Consider the following 15499-nt stretch of genomic DNA (forward strand, 5'->3'; position numbering starts at 1 on the left):
CCAGACTATTGTATGATTCAGCAGCTGATGAACACCCACTGAGCAATACAGGCTGCTGCCTTCACTTGTCAACACATTTCCTTAGAGGAGGGCAGTGACAGGTTGAACTAATTCTCTCCAACCCTGAGCTTTGGTTCTTTCTGTGGCCACTGCATTGTCCGAGCAGCTGTGCCACACCAAGAAGCTCAGCTCCAACACAGCAGAAACCCATGTAAAAACCGAAGCCTTTGAGAATTACCAAGTAACACCCTCCCACAGCTCCCCTCCTCTCCCCCCAGGGTATACAAACGAGTTAAAAAGAATGCCATGCAAGAAGCCTGGACTTGCTGTACCAGAGAACAGCAACAGGTTCCTCATGTAAAAGTATCAGACTCTCTGCCCCCTCTCCCCCAAAAAACACAGCTCACACATTTTCAGATTTCAGTTTGGTTTTTGTGGGGTTTTTTTAATAAAAGCCAGCTTCCAGAAAACTAATAATTACTGTGCTGTTTGTGCTGAATGAATGAACTTCAAATACTAAAATGCACAAGGCAAGTCAAAACAAGCTGCTTGTTTCAAAACTGCTCAGCAGTGCAGGCTCAAGCGCTTATTTGTGATGGCTTTACTCTTTGTACAATCAGTTCTATGTAGCAATGACTGTATATAAAGAATATAGTACACACTATTGTTTTCATTGTCAATTTACAAGAGAAAAAAATAAATATTTTCCATTCTTATTATACATGTAACACTTCAGTAGAAACTTACAGCTGTTGTGTTGGCATGACCTGAACTTCAGAAGGAAAAAGGACATGCATACATAACTATTAAGAACTCTAAACTATGACTTTGCAATAAATTACAGAGGATAGATACCAGCCAACAGAATACCGATTATCTGAATTCAGAACATTTGTGATTCTTGCTGCAAGGAAAAAGAAAATCTTGCAAAATACAAAAGCCAGTAACTTGGATTTACGTAAATAAGACAAACCATGTATGGTACAGCTTTTTCTTCAAATGTCTGTGAATAATAGACTAATGCTTTTAGGTAAAGAAGATTAAGTAGTTGAGCTAGTCCTTGCACCCTTCACACATAACTAGCACCATAAAGATGCAAGGACCTCAGCAAACACTTAAATTTCATGCTTAGTAACTAAAGCATGCAGTTTGTAAAGAGTTTGTGCATGTTACATCTTCTTTCCATTATGGTTACTGTGCAAAAAATGATTCCCAATCACTGAAGATGTTTCTGTAATCCTGTTAAAATTATTTGTAACATTTCTAAAGTTTAGCAGGTCTGTATAAGCTTAATGAAAAGAAAAAATATCATACTTGTGGTTCACCCTTGACTGCTATACGCAGACACTGATTGGCATATCAGAAAATGATGGCAGCAGCCTAAGTGTCCAATGATGTGGGGGAAAATTGCAGAGCAGTTTACTTAGAGATATTTGAAATGGCACAAAGCTTTGTACATGTGGATCTATCAGTGCAAATACATATAAATGAGGTACCAATTAATTCAGGCCAGATCTAATTATATGTATCTTACAATCACTCTCAATTTCTTGTCAAATACAAGCTGACAAGCTGTAGCATTAAAGTAAAATCAATTAAATATCAGATCATTTTATGTTCCCTACGTTTCTGAGCTTCCACTCTTCAGACTGTGTAATATTTTTATTTTTAAACACGAGTGTTAATACGCAATTTTCTTTTTCAAGGTTTGAGACTTATTACAGGGAAAAAAAAACATTAAAACTGTATATGTAAACTGGAACAGTAACTAGCTGACTATTTTAACATTGTCAGGAAGGAGGAACACAGTTATTGCTATTTGGGGAATTCAAAATGAAAAACAAACCTGAAGGCATCCACAGCACTGTTCCAGTGGTGAAAGTTACATAGATACAAGACAGCATTCTGCCTAGAATCAGTCCTTTTGATTTTGAACACTCTTCAAGTTATCTACAGCTTTCTCTTCCAGGCAACTGTGATGACATTTGCATGGAGACAAGGATTTAAAGTGGCTAACAGTGGGACACACACAGCTTTTCAACTCTGGTAATTCTTTCTTGAGACGTTCCAGCTGCTCTACCTGGAATATGTTTGGTTGCTCGGGATTTGAGTCATATATTCTGAATAAACATGAAAAGAAAGAAAAAACACTGATCAGTATAATCTGACAGTTCCCAGAATTGTAAACAAGTTGAAGCAACTTGGATTCTTTTTACTCTAACAGAGAAAAATCAGGTGCCAGCAAGCCTATAAACACAGTGCATTTGAGGTTAGCAACCTAAGTTGATATTCCTTTTATACAATGGTTAAAGTGTCATTGGATATACTAAAAAGCTACCCACTAACCTCACTCACTCTCCTGCAAAATGTGATTTTACAGGTGGCACAAAGCAGTGAAATAAGTTTGAAGCCTAGAACTCTGCTCTTAAAAGCACAAGAAGTTTCCGAGCCCTGAGATCATTTGAACAGGCTGACACACTGCATGAGCGTAATACTGAGCTAGGTTTATAATTACTGTTGCAAGAAGTGTTTTGTCCTCCCTCAATTCAGAACCATTTTTTTTAAACTACCATTACAGTATTAGGTAAAGAGTAAAAAAAGGAAAATCTTATCTTTATCCATACCTAATGCAAATTTAGCTACCTACACTACACCATTTTAAACACCATATCCTCTTTCCACTTTGTTTTCACATGTACACAAACCTGCAGGATCTGAACCATCAGCACGGTACCAGGTTGTCCAAATCCAAAGCACATCTTGAGCTTGACAGTGTAGGCACTTGAGCATAGCTCAAATACTACGTTGGTGTCATTCATTAAGCAAAAGCATTCACGTTCCTGTAAGCTAACTTTGGTACAACACTTAATTGTGACAAGGATACCTTCTGATCTCCCAACATTTATTTCTAATATCAAGATGTTATTTAAAGTTTAAATCCTGGCATCCAGAGTTCCCCTTATTTACAGCTACTGCACATACATAGTTCCAGGTATTGCAGGATTCCAGGTCTATCTCCTTCAAACAAAAGCTTCTGGAAGAAATTACTGTGGCTTCTGCCTTAGTCTCTTATGAATATTCATTCGTTAATTTATAATATCTTCAATAAAGTGGTTTGTTTTTATTGCATCATCCTTTCACTTTCATACCATCATTGCAAGGTATATCCAAAAGGAACACAATGTCACAATCAGAATGCCCTGTGATTACAGTGCCCTGTGCCTTTTTACCCCAGCAAGGCAAGTTTATGAATCACTGGCAAGTCCAAGACACGCAAAAGAGCATGCAGCTCAAATGGCAATACTGTAAATTGGATTCACATGAGGAAACACTTCTGCAGGAAATAAAGATGTGGGTCACGTTACCCTCAGTAAGATCCAAGATAGTTTCTTTACAGAAACTCCTAAAGTGGCGACAAACACCATCCAGCTTTATGGACTACACACAGAAGCAGTTATGTTACTTGTACAGAACCTGTAATCCCAAACAGGCCTAATGTACGACACAAAAATGCCTAAGAGCAGCTATCTGCAAAAGCCCAACTTTCTTTCCAGGATGCAGGTACAAGCTGTACTTTCTTCAGTTAAGATGACATATGTATCTCTGCACAGCAAAAATATCCCAAACTGCTAAACTGAAACTGTGTCAGTGTGTTGCCAAGCATTAAAAGTCATGGGGGGTTAAAGTGAAGAAAGAAAAATGGAATGAAAAAATTTTAGGTAGTTACATTGCATCGGATTTATATTGCATCTTTGTCCCTAATTAAAAACTGTCACATGGAAGTTCAGTAATTGACCACATAGAGTGTTGTGTTTTATAACCTCCTTTTCATTACGTGTTTTCTTTAGAGGTATTTAGTAAAATGGAGAAGCTCCTACTGGGGAAAGAAAGCAAAGCTAAAGACTCCAAGTCCTGAAATTTGGAGAATAACAGTCCCAATCTCTACTTGAAGGGCTTTTTCTTCCTTAATTTGATTCTACTAGTTATTAGAGTTTTTGTCAAAGCTTTTGTATTTCTCAGCGAATATCCACAGTTAAGAGACAAAGGTTAGCAAAGCTTGGCTTATAACTGAAGTCTAGTATGTACTCCTTAAACTATGTGCTACACTTTTAATTGTAATTATCTTTAGGGTCTACCAAAATGAACAATGTCTATGGGTAGCAAGCCAGTTGCCTATGTGATGCTGGTCCTGAAGATATGAAGAAACACATTACACATCATATTCATCTCCATGCATTCAAGACAAAGCACTGAAATGAGAAAACAGTTTTCTACCATAGACTTTAAGAACTGCAAATCTGAAGTCCTTCCCATCGATTAGACACTAGAGGAACAAAGGCATGTTTCCAAGCCCCCTGTTTGTAGAACATGGCTAAGTGTGACACTAAGTAGCTTCTGGTAGGAATTTTATTTGTTTTTTACTGGGGCAAGCATAAATTGCTTAATTCTTGCTTCATATTCAACTCTTTTCAACTGAGGTTTCTAACCCCCCAAATTCCTTTCGGGCACTCCACTCTAATGTGGATACAGTATTTCTTCTAAATCAGAAGCAGAGAAGATAATTTGAAGCACAGCTACCTTTGTACCTCAGAATTTCTTGTCCCTGTTTTTCACCTGGGTCAATGAGATACCATCAGTTGGCATACATCCAGGACCTCTTTTATGAATTATTACCATGAAAAAAAAGGATAAAACTCTCATCTCCCTATCCTTCATTCATCAACAGGGCAATTATTTATATGTGATTACATACCAAAGTTACTCCACTCGACTTCTTATTAATAAGAAAGCCCTGCAGAAGATTGCTAATTAAATAATACAGCAATATTTAGAGGACTTCCCACTTTCTCCATGAAATTTCGCAGGACAGTCTGTGGTTACGCAGTAGACATACAACTGATGTGCTTCGGTCCTACCAGGTGTTTTTGCAGCCTCTGAAACCACGTACATCCATCAAGTCTCAGTCACAGCTGCCTTTCTTTGCTATTGCTTGGTCCAAAACTAAAGAGTCCACACCACTGAAATACTGTTTGCATGTTAAAAAGATTTTCTAAAGCTTTTGAATAAAACTTCTCATTTTTCTTTACTTTGCACAATTTGCTAAACAGGAAAGAATTAAGAAATTATGTAATGACAGGCTTAATCAGTGAGCAGATTACATTAAATCAATTAATGCTATGTAACTTCCTACATATACCCACACCGTTATTTAAGTAACATTCAATTTCGTGTAAATAAATTGGTATAGATTTGGACCCCCTTTTACTCTTGAGAAATATTTTTGAATGTTTTTGCCTCTATTGCCAACTGAATTTGTGTTAAGTTTTGGGAAGTTACTGACAGAGTACAGAGCTTTTGTCTGGAGTCTGCAAATGCAACATGCAGTTTAGGGAGAAGGCAAACACACTGAAAATTCCCAAGGAAAAGCTTCAGCATAAATGTTTGAGGATTACTGCTTTAATATTTTCATGCAGCTACATTATTCAACAGAAAGAACTCAGATAATGTAAAGTGAATAAAAAAGCATAATAATAATGCAAGTGTCAGTTAGCGCCCACCCCCTCTCCACATTGGTATTTAGAATATATCCAACTGGTGTAAAAACATAGGACTGCATTGTTCTTACAGAGTTAAGTTATTCAATTAATCATAATATTTCCTGGACTGTTTATACAGCTTATCCAGGAAAAAAAAAATAACAGATAAATCACCCCACAAATTCTGCTTTAATTTTTTTTGCCAATCCAGAGCCTTTCACTACATTAAAGTTTCTTCTCTAAATAAAATTTAAGCATCAAACTAAAAATGTTTTAAGAGATTTAGTGATTTATGAGATTTAAATTTTCTGTATGAACAAAAGATATCAAGTCATACATCCATTTTCTGGATTTGAGTCCAAACAGAAGCCTGGAGGCATCTGCATATTACTCTTTTAACACACATAGTTTAGCTATTTTAGATGCTGAGATGAATGCTACTTGAACATAGGCAAAAAACACCAGAAAAATCATCTGCACTGCAACATACCATACTTACTTTTGGTTTAATGACTTTGGGTATGTCTAATGATCTGCAGCCCAAGTGGAGAAAGGACTAGATTGCAGTGGGGGGTGAAGGAAGGGGGTGGGGGTGAGGAGTTCTCGCCTCTGCCTCAGCAAGACTGTTCCTTCAGTAGCATTGGCATTTACAAGCTTCCCAGATGTTTTTCTCCATGCAAAACAAAGCCAGGCCCCCTACCTGCAGTATTTTTTTTTGCCCGACCCTTGATATCAGCAACTTTTGACATTCAGGACACAGTTTTTCTGCCATCTTCACAATCGGCTACAATATTTTGCTCAATTCTATATGGATGATTAAAGTTTGGAATGAATAGCTTATAGAAACCATCTATATCCAGACAGTTCATTATTTTTGAAGTAATTACTGCATGCAATAACAATAACTCAGGGCTACATCTAAGCCACCTGAAGTTCATCACAATTGCTGTATTCACCTCCTAGCTTATTCAGACAAACAACACTTAAGATGGTTTAAGTAAATGTCTAGTAAACAGCAACACAAAACACCCCACACAGCAACAGCTGATAAATATCTGGATTTGGCCTTAAATGCAGAAAACAGAAGTTCTGCAGAAGCCATAGAAGAAGCACTCCTCGATTCAGCCCTGGAAATACTCTGGAATTTGAACATGCAACCATAGCATAAACTGGCTTTACACTAATAATCATAATACAGCAGTCTCTACTTATTCATGCTTATATCATACCTATGTAAACCTCTGACAGTTTTAACTCTTGCTTTAACTTCGTAGTCTCATATAATTTGAAAGATTGCCTCTGCTCCAGCTGTAAACAGGAACAGCTGCTCCCAGGCTTTACATTTAGTCATGCCATAAAGGAGCTGCAGGTACCACCTGCATTTCAAAATGTCCAGCTCAAGATATCTAAAGCCATTTTTCAGAAAGCATCACGTGCCTTCTAGGGAACCTATATTAAGGTTAAATCTGCTTCTATTCAGACAATTAGCAAGTTTTGAAAAATCATTAAGAACTGTAAAGGAACATTCCAATATTTGGTTTAGCCTACAGGAAAAGAAAAAAGTAAATAGTATTTAGAAATTAAGAAGCCTGCAACAATTATACTGAAACAAGATAGTTTTTTCAAATTGCAGTTTGCAACTTAAAAAATGCCATTGAACCACATTTTTTTAACAGCTCTGGAATGAATATTAATTTGGTGTTCCTCTCAATAAGGTGGAAAGATGTCAATTACATAGAAGAGATACAGGGGCAGGCAGTGAGAGGAAAATGAATATTAGGAATACAGATGGTCTAAACAGTGCAGGAAGGTTAAGAATGTTTTGTTCAGTCAAATACACAAAATCAGCCTATCAGCAGTTCCAATGAATAGGTTAAGTCAACAAAAGATGAGGTAAAAGGTGTCCTGCTATCATATTGCAATTTAAAACACACTAAACACTGCGAAAGGGAACATAAGATGACATGTAGCAGATCTACAGCCTTGAGATAAAGGCAAAGTTAAGTAGCATTGAGCAATTAAGTATCTAAAGTAGTAAGAGTAACATGAAGCCAGAAATAAGGCTGTCCCCTGCTTTACTATTTTAACATAGTAGAGTGTTATCTATTACATCAGGTCTAATTAAGGACTCTAGAAGACTGCATTAGTAGACATCAGATGAACAGAGGTTTCATAAGAACACTTTGTGCAGCAATATCTGATTAAAACACCCCGCCTGTCAACAAACCAGTAATTTATCACTAAGTTATGCACACCACAGGACTGCATTTCCTAACAACCCCATGGCTATTCAGTAACAAATCATCTGCATCTAGTCAGAGATAATTTTCATCATCTGAAAGGCCTCAGTCTTGAGCTGCAATAAAAGGTACAACATAGTTAAGAATAGATTTGAGTTAACTTCCCCTGTCTCCCCCGCAACTGGGGCCCTAGAACTTTAAGAGGAAAACAGTTGATTTCTCACCTCTAGATGTTAACTTGACTTTGAGTTTTAAAAACAGAGCCCTTAAGATACTTGACACCACCACCACCCCCCTTCTTTTTTTCCAGGTAAAACAATATGCAAAGCAATGCCCTTGCTAATGTAAAAGGTTTGAAAGCCTTCTACAATCTAACTCTTCAATTACACTTAATGCTTTCCCAATTACATGTTGGTTGTATTCTAGAATACATTCTGATTTAGTACAGCTTCCAAATTTAATCATCTTGTAATAATGAATTTCACATCTTTTACAATAAAAAGACTAAACCATCTGGGGTTTTCAAGGAACAGAAGGAAAACTGTTGTTCAAAGATTTATCAGAGTATTCTGATGTCCACCTGCACTGTGTGGTTATAAGTAATCTCTTCAGCAACTAACTTGACAGTTAGTTGCACCAGAAGTCACTCCAAGCTAATTTTAATAAGAAAAATGGTGAATTCACAGCTCAAACACCACAGGTTATCAGTCAAAAAAAAAAAAATTCATTTAAGAACTAACTGTTTCATAACTAAACGTAGAAAGCTGACGATTTCACTCAAACACCTAAGTAACATTGTCTCACCATGTCATGCACAATTTACCATCAGGAATGTTAATAACTTGTTAAATGTGTATGCTGTGCACTAGTAATTTAAAATACCAAATTAAAGTTATGTTAACCTCAGGAGGAATAAAAGCAATTTTGCTTCATCTATACAGCTGAAAGTAAGAATTAGCATTAGTCTTGTTCTTGAGCTGGGTTTGGGGGCCTCTTGTACTTAAGGGATACAAAAGGAAGATATTCTGCACCTAGTCAGACAAAAAGCAATGTGAAATTACACAAGAATCAAGATCCAATAGTTTCTCAGCTCTAGCAGTATTATAAACACACAACTAAGTACCTGTCATATATTAGCCCATGAACACCATACTCTCGCAACTTCTTCCTGTTATCTGGGTCATTTGCATCATCGCCCCATGAAAAAATAACTAGGCCTTTAGATTTGGCCCTTTTAATAAATGATGGATTCCTCAGCAGGTCTTCAGAGTGCACATTAATTCCCTGAAATACAAAAGGCTTCAATTAAAATCAGTGTTCCTGAAACACACTCATATCAGATTTTCTCATCTTTTGACACAACTCTTTACAATTTCATCCATAATAATAACAAAATTAATTTAATACAATTGAGGAGTCTACTAATAGCACTATTTTTTCAACAATGTCTTAAACAGCCACTTGAAACAAAGGACATGATTCTGGCAGTTACCAAATGTTTGTGTTATTTCTTTTCCAAGGTTAGTTGCAATTTTAACAATTACTGTCAAAAATTAGATATACTACAAGTAGAAATAGTTTAGGTTGATTTTAGTGCAGGGTAATACCAGAACTTGTCAGCTTACCAGCAAGTTTTCAAACTGTGCAAAAGTAATGGCAATTGGAGTTGTACGAGATCTAAGATCCATAAGTTCCGGATAGAGTTTAGATTCTCCTTGGGTGAGAAACAACACAGGATACTTGTTTTGCTTATGCCGAACCCTGTTAGGAAAATAAACAAGTTTGTGAATAGCAAATGTGTTAAGGAGCAGAGAAATTCAATCTTACTGTCTGGGGACAATTAACGCTCTTTACTGTGTTCTACTTCATAGCTGGTATGATGAGATGGTTCCACATTTCAGCATCAAACTATGTGACAAACTGCTTCAACTGCTCCTTCTGCCACTATTAGAGATCAACATGGAGTTCAAAGGAAGCCAGACTGCAAGTTTAAGTCAGATCCATATCCAAAAGATGTTTATGTAACACCCTCAAAGTACATTTAATACTGTCATTTTCTTCTTAAATGCATGTTAAAGAATGATAAGAATTTCTAAACAGGTTTAATATACAACACCTCACCTCACTATTGTATTTCCCAATTAGATAGCAGTATGGAGGTATGAAATTACAACAGATGGAAACGAATTTTTGGGACTGGCATGTTACACACTCTTACACACTTGCTTAACCTCTTCATCAGTGCCTTGATTTGGTTTTGTTCTGCCAACTACCCTTCAGTGGCATTTCCTCAGTACAGTATCCTATCAGATGACATTTCCATGAAGAAATGCATTGACTGTGCTGAACCACTTCTTGTTACAAAACACTATGGCATATTGTTAGTTACTATTTATCCCAACCATTTGTGCCCCAGTTCAGCCCCTATGCTTTTCCTATGTGCCAACACCTTAATATGACATTCCACAAAAAGGAAAGAAAATCACTTAACCCCCCAAAAAACCCAAGAAAAACAACTCCAACCCAAAACCAAACAATAAAATACCACCACAAAACCCCAAAACCAAACATGGGTAGGCCAAAACTGTCCTTTTTCTGCCCCTTTTAAACAGCAGATTTAATGAAGAAAAAGGTAATAAGATGATTTTGTTTATAAGTTGGGCTTGCATACCACTCAAGTAAGACTGAAACAGACCTTGCAATAGCAAGAGAAATCTTGACCTTTGATGTGTCAAGACAGACTGGACTTCAGGAAGACACTTAAAAGTATCTGCTTTGATTTTGCTCTTGTATTTTATTTTTGGCACAGCTCAGATGACAATGGGACCTCAGGGCAATTCCCAACCATTTTGGCACTCGAAGTTCAGATGTAATCAAAGTTATTTGTTTCCTGTTGGCTATTTTTATGCCCAAAGTAAATTTTACCAATTTAAAAAAAAAAAAACCCAACACTATTTCTCTCTTAACTTACATTGTACAAATATCTGCATTAAAAGAAGAAAATACAATTCTTCTTCTTCCAGCATTCATCAGAACAGTTTTAAGAATAATATCTAGAAAGAGGTTCATATCAAAGTAAGTTGACAAGTTGCCATCCCATTGTCCATCCTAGAAAAAGAAAAGACAAGTTTTAGCCATTTAAACAAAAGCTTACCAAAATTATTTAACACACTAAGGGGTCTCATTCAACCTGAGCAAAATGAGAATTCAGCATGCAAATCTGAATACAGAAGTCACCCCAGCAGTCTACTGAATGCTAGTTACAGCTCTACAGGACTGCCAGTCTGTGAGGTGCAGCTGAAATCTTATGGCAGTAGGATTCACTGAAAAATTCACTGTCTCCCCATCCACAAACAGAGTTTCTATGAAGCCTTTTCTAATTGAGAACACAAAGTAATGCAATGAAAGATCACTAACAACTATTACATATACTTTGTATTGATATTTCTAAATATAAAAAGGCAACAGTTAAGATTTGTAGAAAAAAAAGGTGGTATTTCAGAATAGCTGGTACCAGTTTTTCTGCAGTTGGCCCATCTCAGAGCATCAGCATACCTCTATGCATACAGCCTCCCACCTACCTTTCTCTGCTTAGTTTCTTTTCTCACTCCAGGCTTCCAGTCCTAGCCACGACTACTGTTTCCTTCTAGACCAAGCACTAAGAAATCCAGCTGAGTCCACAGTACTGGAGACTAGAAGGAAACAGTTGCTTATATTGCTGTACCATGGGGGTTGGACCCGATGATCTCTTGCAGTCCCTTCCAACCCCTACAATTCTGTGCTGCTGGAACTGCTCCTACACCAGTCCAGAAGAGTCTGAATTTCTTGTCACTTTTCCCATGTGCCTGACCTGTTGGGATCTAAAGCAGTCTGAGCTGCATTATAAACTCAAATCTAGAAACGCGTCCTGTTGTTTTAAGTGTAAGTGTAAGGGCTAGGGCTGTGTTGTTATACTCCCAGTTTTAGAAGACAGTGTATTATAATAAAACATAAGTCACATAAAAGCCCTCAAATGATGCCTTTGTAGCTCAAATTGTCATGTCAAATTACAAGCTTTAGTCATGGTAATGGCATAGTGTCAAAGTAAATCACGTGTACATTTACTTACTCTTTGTTGGCAGATCCATTTTATTTCTATGTTGAAACCAACATCGTCAGAAACAGACTCCAAGACCTGAAAAAATTTCATAATTAAGAGACACCACAGCAAAAGAAGGACAATTAAGTACTATGGTGGTGTTAATTACTGGGACAATACATCAGAATTTAACACAAATGGGGTCTAACAGCAGACTAAAAAAACTCCTTAAGTTTTTGACATTTAACACAAGACACATATACCGCTTATTCTACTTCAGTTTGAAGTTAGGAAATACATAAAAATGGGTAAAATCTTAAGGACAAAATTTTGACAAGTCACAAATGCAACTCAATTCACATGTGAGAAATCCCCCATTTGTACTAAACAATAAAAGTGGTTTACTTCTCCAGATCTTTCTGGATGCAAAAGTTATCTTAATTAACACATAGTCCTGAGTACAAAATCCATAAGCTTGCATTATAATGATGACTACAATGAAATTCTTGTAAGGAATTATTTGTAAAGTGACTTCAGATGAAAAAGGCAAAGTTATCTACTCAAACAAAGGAAACATTGGTGAGTGATTCTTTAACCCTACAAAGATGACCAGTACATGTAAGAGTAACATACCCTTTCTTAAAGGAAAAAAAATAAATTTGAGAAAATAAAAACCAGGTAGAGGACTTGAACTTCAGTATTTTGGTCTATTACACAAAGTTCTCCATTTTCTGTAGTTGTACAATAACCTGATTAGGCAATGAAGAAATAAAAATTTGCCATATGGACCTGTAACTGAGTATTTCATACATGCTCTGATACAAGCCTATAAATAACTAGATATTAATCACCCCCATAAAACAAATAAATTACACTACTGTATAAAACAAGTCCCTAAAAGGCAGTTCATACATCAGGAAAAGCACTGGGGGTAGGATAGCAGTTGTAAAAAAAACCAAACACAGAAAAAACAACCCACTGCAAATGGTATCAAACTATATTTGGCCAACAGTTATCAGCTGTTTCTGTGAAAAATAAGCCAACACAAAGCCCACAGCTGGCAAATAGTCATAAATGGGAATATACTAGAAATTCACTTAACATTTCTGTGTGTCTGGCTTTGCTAGATGGCCAGTATTTGATGAACTGCCAAAGGCAGTTTTTTCACAATTAGCAAGCAACTGTTGATGCATTATAATGCAATGCTCAGATGTTAACCAGATGTAAAACTGGGTGTATCCTGAGCTATACAACTCAGGCTGAGGAATTAAGCTTGAAAGATGCGCAAACTATTACTTTTAAGCACTGAAAAGGCTCCAGTGGCCAACAATACAGTTTATGTTCTCAGTTCAAGCCCTGGTATTGGGAGGCCTAACCCCCCAAAATTAATATCCCTTGCTACGCATGCAAAGCTGAAAGAAAAATGTTTATTTCCACATTCCACTGTCATCTCTATTGCTCTATATTCACTGCTTACTCTCTGCAGAGAAGGAAATGGCTGGGTCTCAAAAGCAGAGTTTTCTTCTTCTTTAAAAGATGCTGAAAAGAAACACAGAATATGCAATCACTACAAATAGCAGCACTGCCAATCCCAACGAGAAAAGCCTGGCTTAAAAATCATAAGGTCTGTCTTTTGGTTACATAAAACTTCCTTCTAACACTGACCTACTCCAGCAATGTTGGAATAACGTTGGCAATTGCTGTTTTGCCAGTGGGAAAGTGTTTTGATCCCCACTGCCAGAATATTTTTCAGAAACAGCTTCTCCTATCCCTCACTGTTTCAGTCACTGAATCTCATCTAGTAGAAACAGCCTTGCTGGGCAAAGCTTATTGTTTAATTTATCTTTTCGCGGGATGTAGGATGCGCGAGATACTTCGCCAGTTTGCTGTTCCCATAAGTGGGATGAATTAAGGCCAAAAATTTACAGCACCAACAAGACACCCTACAGCAGCTACCAAAGTTCTTGTCAGCAATTCAGAACAACTCTGAAGATCTGCCAAAAGGGTATACAGTTAAAGGAGCATAAGATGGAAACATTAGTGGTAATTTTGCTATGAACATTCATAAACATGTATTAATCTATGCACTTATCTTTTTAGCTTGTCCCTGCTTCCTAAGCGAGTATATTCCCATTTAGGTATTTACTTTCCAGCAAAGACCTCTACATCATGCACAAAACTCAAGTTACTATGTAAGTATTTAGAAGTGTTCAGAAAGAAGCCAAATGTGATTAGAACAAGTGACTGCAGCCACAGAATATCCATCATTACACAGTAATAAGTAAATCTCAAGACTTGCAAACTAGTACGTACCATTGTGGTCTTTTACTTTCAGGGCAGTCACATGAGCCAGCTGAAGAGCATAAGAGTAAAATTAATACTCCACCCACAGAGATCTTACTGCAAATTCAGAAACAGTTCAAGGGCACAAGCACATATCATACAATTTAACGTTAAGAGGTGAAGAAGGCTGAACATTAAGCCTTCCCTCCTGTCAGATGTCAGATTCCATGTTTCCAGTCAGATCAGTCAGTGGGGCTGACAGTGGTTTTATACTGTAGTCACATACCAAGAGCGAACTGGGCCAGGTATGTGGCCAACTCCCTTGTCCATTGTAATTCTCTTTCCACAAAAAAAGAGGAGACCAAATAATTGTAAATAAAAAGGAACATACAGTTCTTGGTCCAGCCAAGGTGGTGATTCCTTGACTGAGAACAGATATCTCAGCTGGGTATTCAGTGACCCAGTCTCTTTCCCCTGACTCGCCCTTTAACGTAGGCAGGGATTCTGTTCAGAACATATAGTAGTACTAAATTATGTGAAAATAATCAATTAGTTGTCCAAATCCATATCATTGAATCACAGACACTTCTACATCTCCACATGCACCTCCGAAGTGGAGGTCAACACAATCTCAATCCCACATGTAAAAGGTAACCATTTAAAAGTCAGAGAGAGTTTGCAAGGGGTATCTTTCTTCTTCAAAGACTCCACTGAATCTGCTCAAAGTGAACACTACCAACGTGTTCAGCCCTCCTTATTTTTCAAGTTAATGTTATCATAGTGATATGGATCTATACAAGTCAGACCAGCTTTCTAGAAAATAATACAATTTATCATGGTCCATGTTTTGGGTTTGCATGGCAAGGTTTTGGGGTCAGAAGAGGTGGGGAGGCTGCAGGGGTGACTTCTGCAAGAAGCTGCTAGAAGTTTCCCCTAGGTCCAGAAGGGCCAATACCAGCTGGCTCCAAGATGGACCCACTGCTGTCCAGGGCCAAGCCAATCAGTAACAGTGGTAGTCCCTCAGCAATAACGGTTAAGAAGGAGGAAAAAAACCACCAACCAACCAAGAAAACCCAAACAAAAGCAGGCAGCTTCTTGCCTCCAGAGAAAGGAGTGAGAAGATGTAAGAAAAGTTTGCAGACACCAAGGTCAGTGAAGAAGGGGGGGAGGAGGTGCTCCAGGCACAGGAGAGAGATTCCTGTGCAGCCCATGGAGAAGGCCATGGTGGAACAGGCTGCACCCCTGCAGCCCATGGAAAATGATGAAGAGTGGAGATTCCACCTGCAGCCCATGGAGAGATGCCATGCTGGAGCAGGGGGAGACATATGAAGGATGCTGTGACCCAGTGGGAAGCCTATGCT

General features: G+C 37.6%; 1 protein-coding gene across 1 annotated transcript in view; it reads right to left on the reverse strand.

Annotated features, from left to right (window-relative positions):
- Positions 1–416: 416 nt before the first annotated feature.
- The window catches only part of GPCPD1 (glycerophosphocholine phosphodiesterase 1), a gene marked incomplete at its 5' end in the record, with an annotated part of 46637 nt that continues 31554 nt past the window's right edge, over positions 417–15499 (reverse strand). The window contains 7 exons of the mRNA XM_084261101.1: positions 417–2120; positions 8901–9061; positions 9403–9538; positions 10749–10885; positions 11886–11951; positions 13333–13394; positions 14169–14208. Coding sequence (XP_084117227.1) covers positions 1916–2120; positions 8901–9061; positions 9403–9538; positions 10749–10885; positions 11886–11951; positions 13333–13394; positions 14169–14208 — 807 coding nt within the window. The 3' untranslated portion in view covers positions 417–1915. The remainder of the gene's footprint in view (positions 2121–8900; positions 9062–9402; positions 9539–10748; positions 10886–11885; positions 11952–13332; positions 13395–14168; positions 14209–15499) is intronic.

Source organism: Gallinula chloropus, assembly GCF_964237585.1.
Source record: "Gallinula chloropus genome assembly, chromosome: 3".
Lineage (NCBI taxonomy): Eukaryota > Metazoa > Chordata > Aves > Gruiformes > Rallidae > Gallinula > Gallinula chloropus.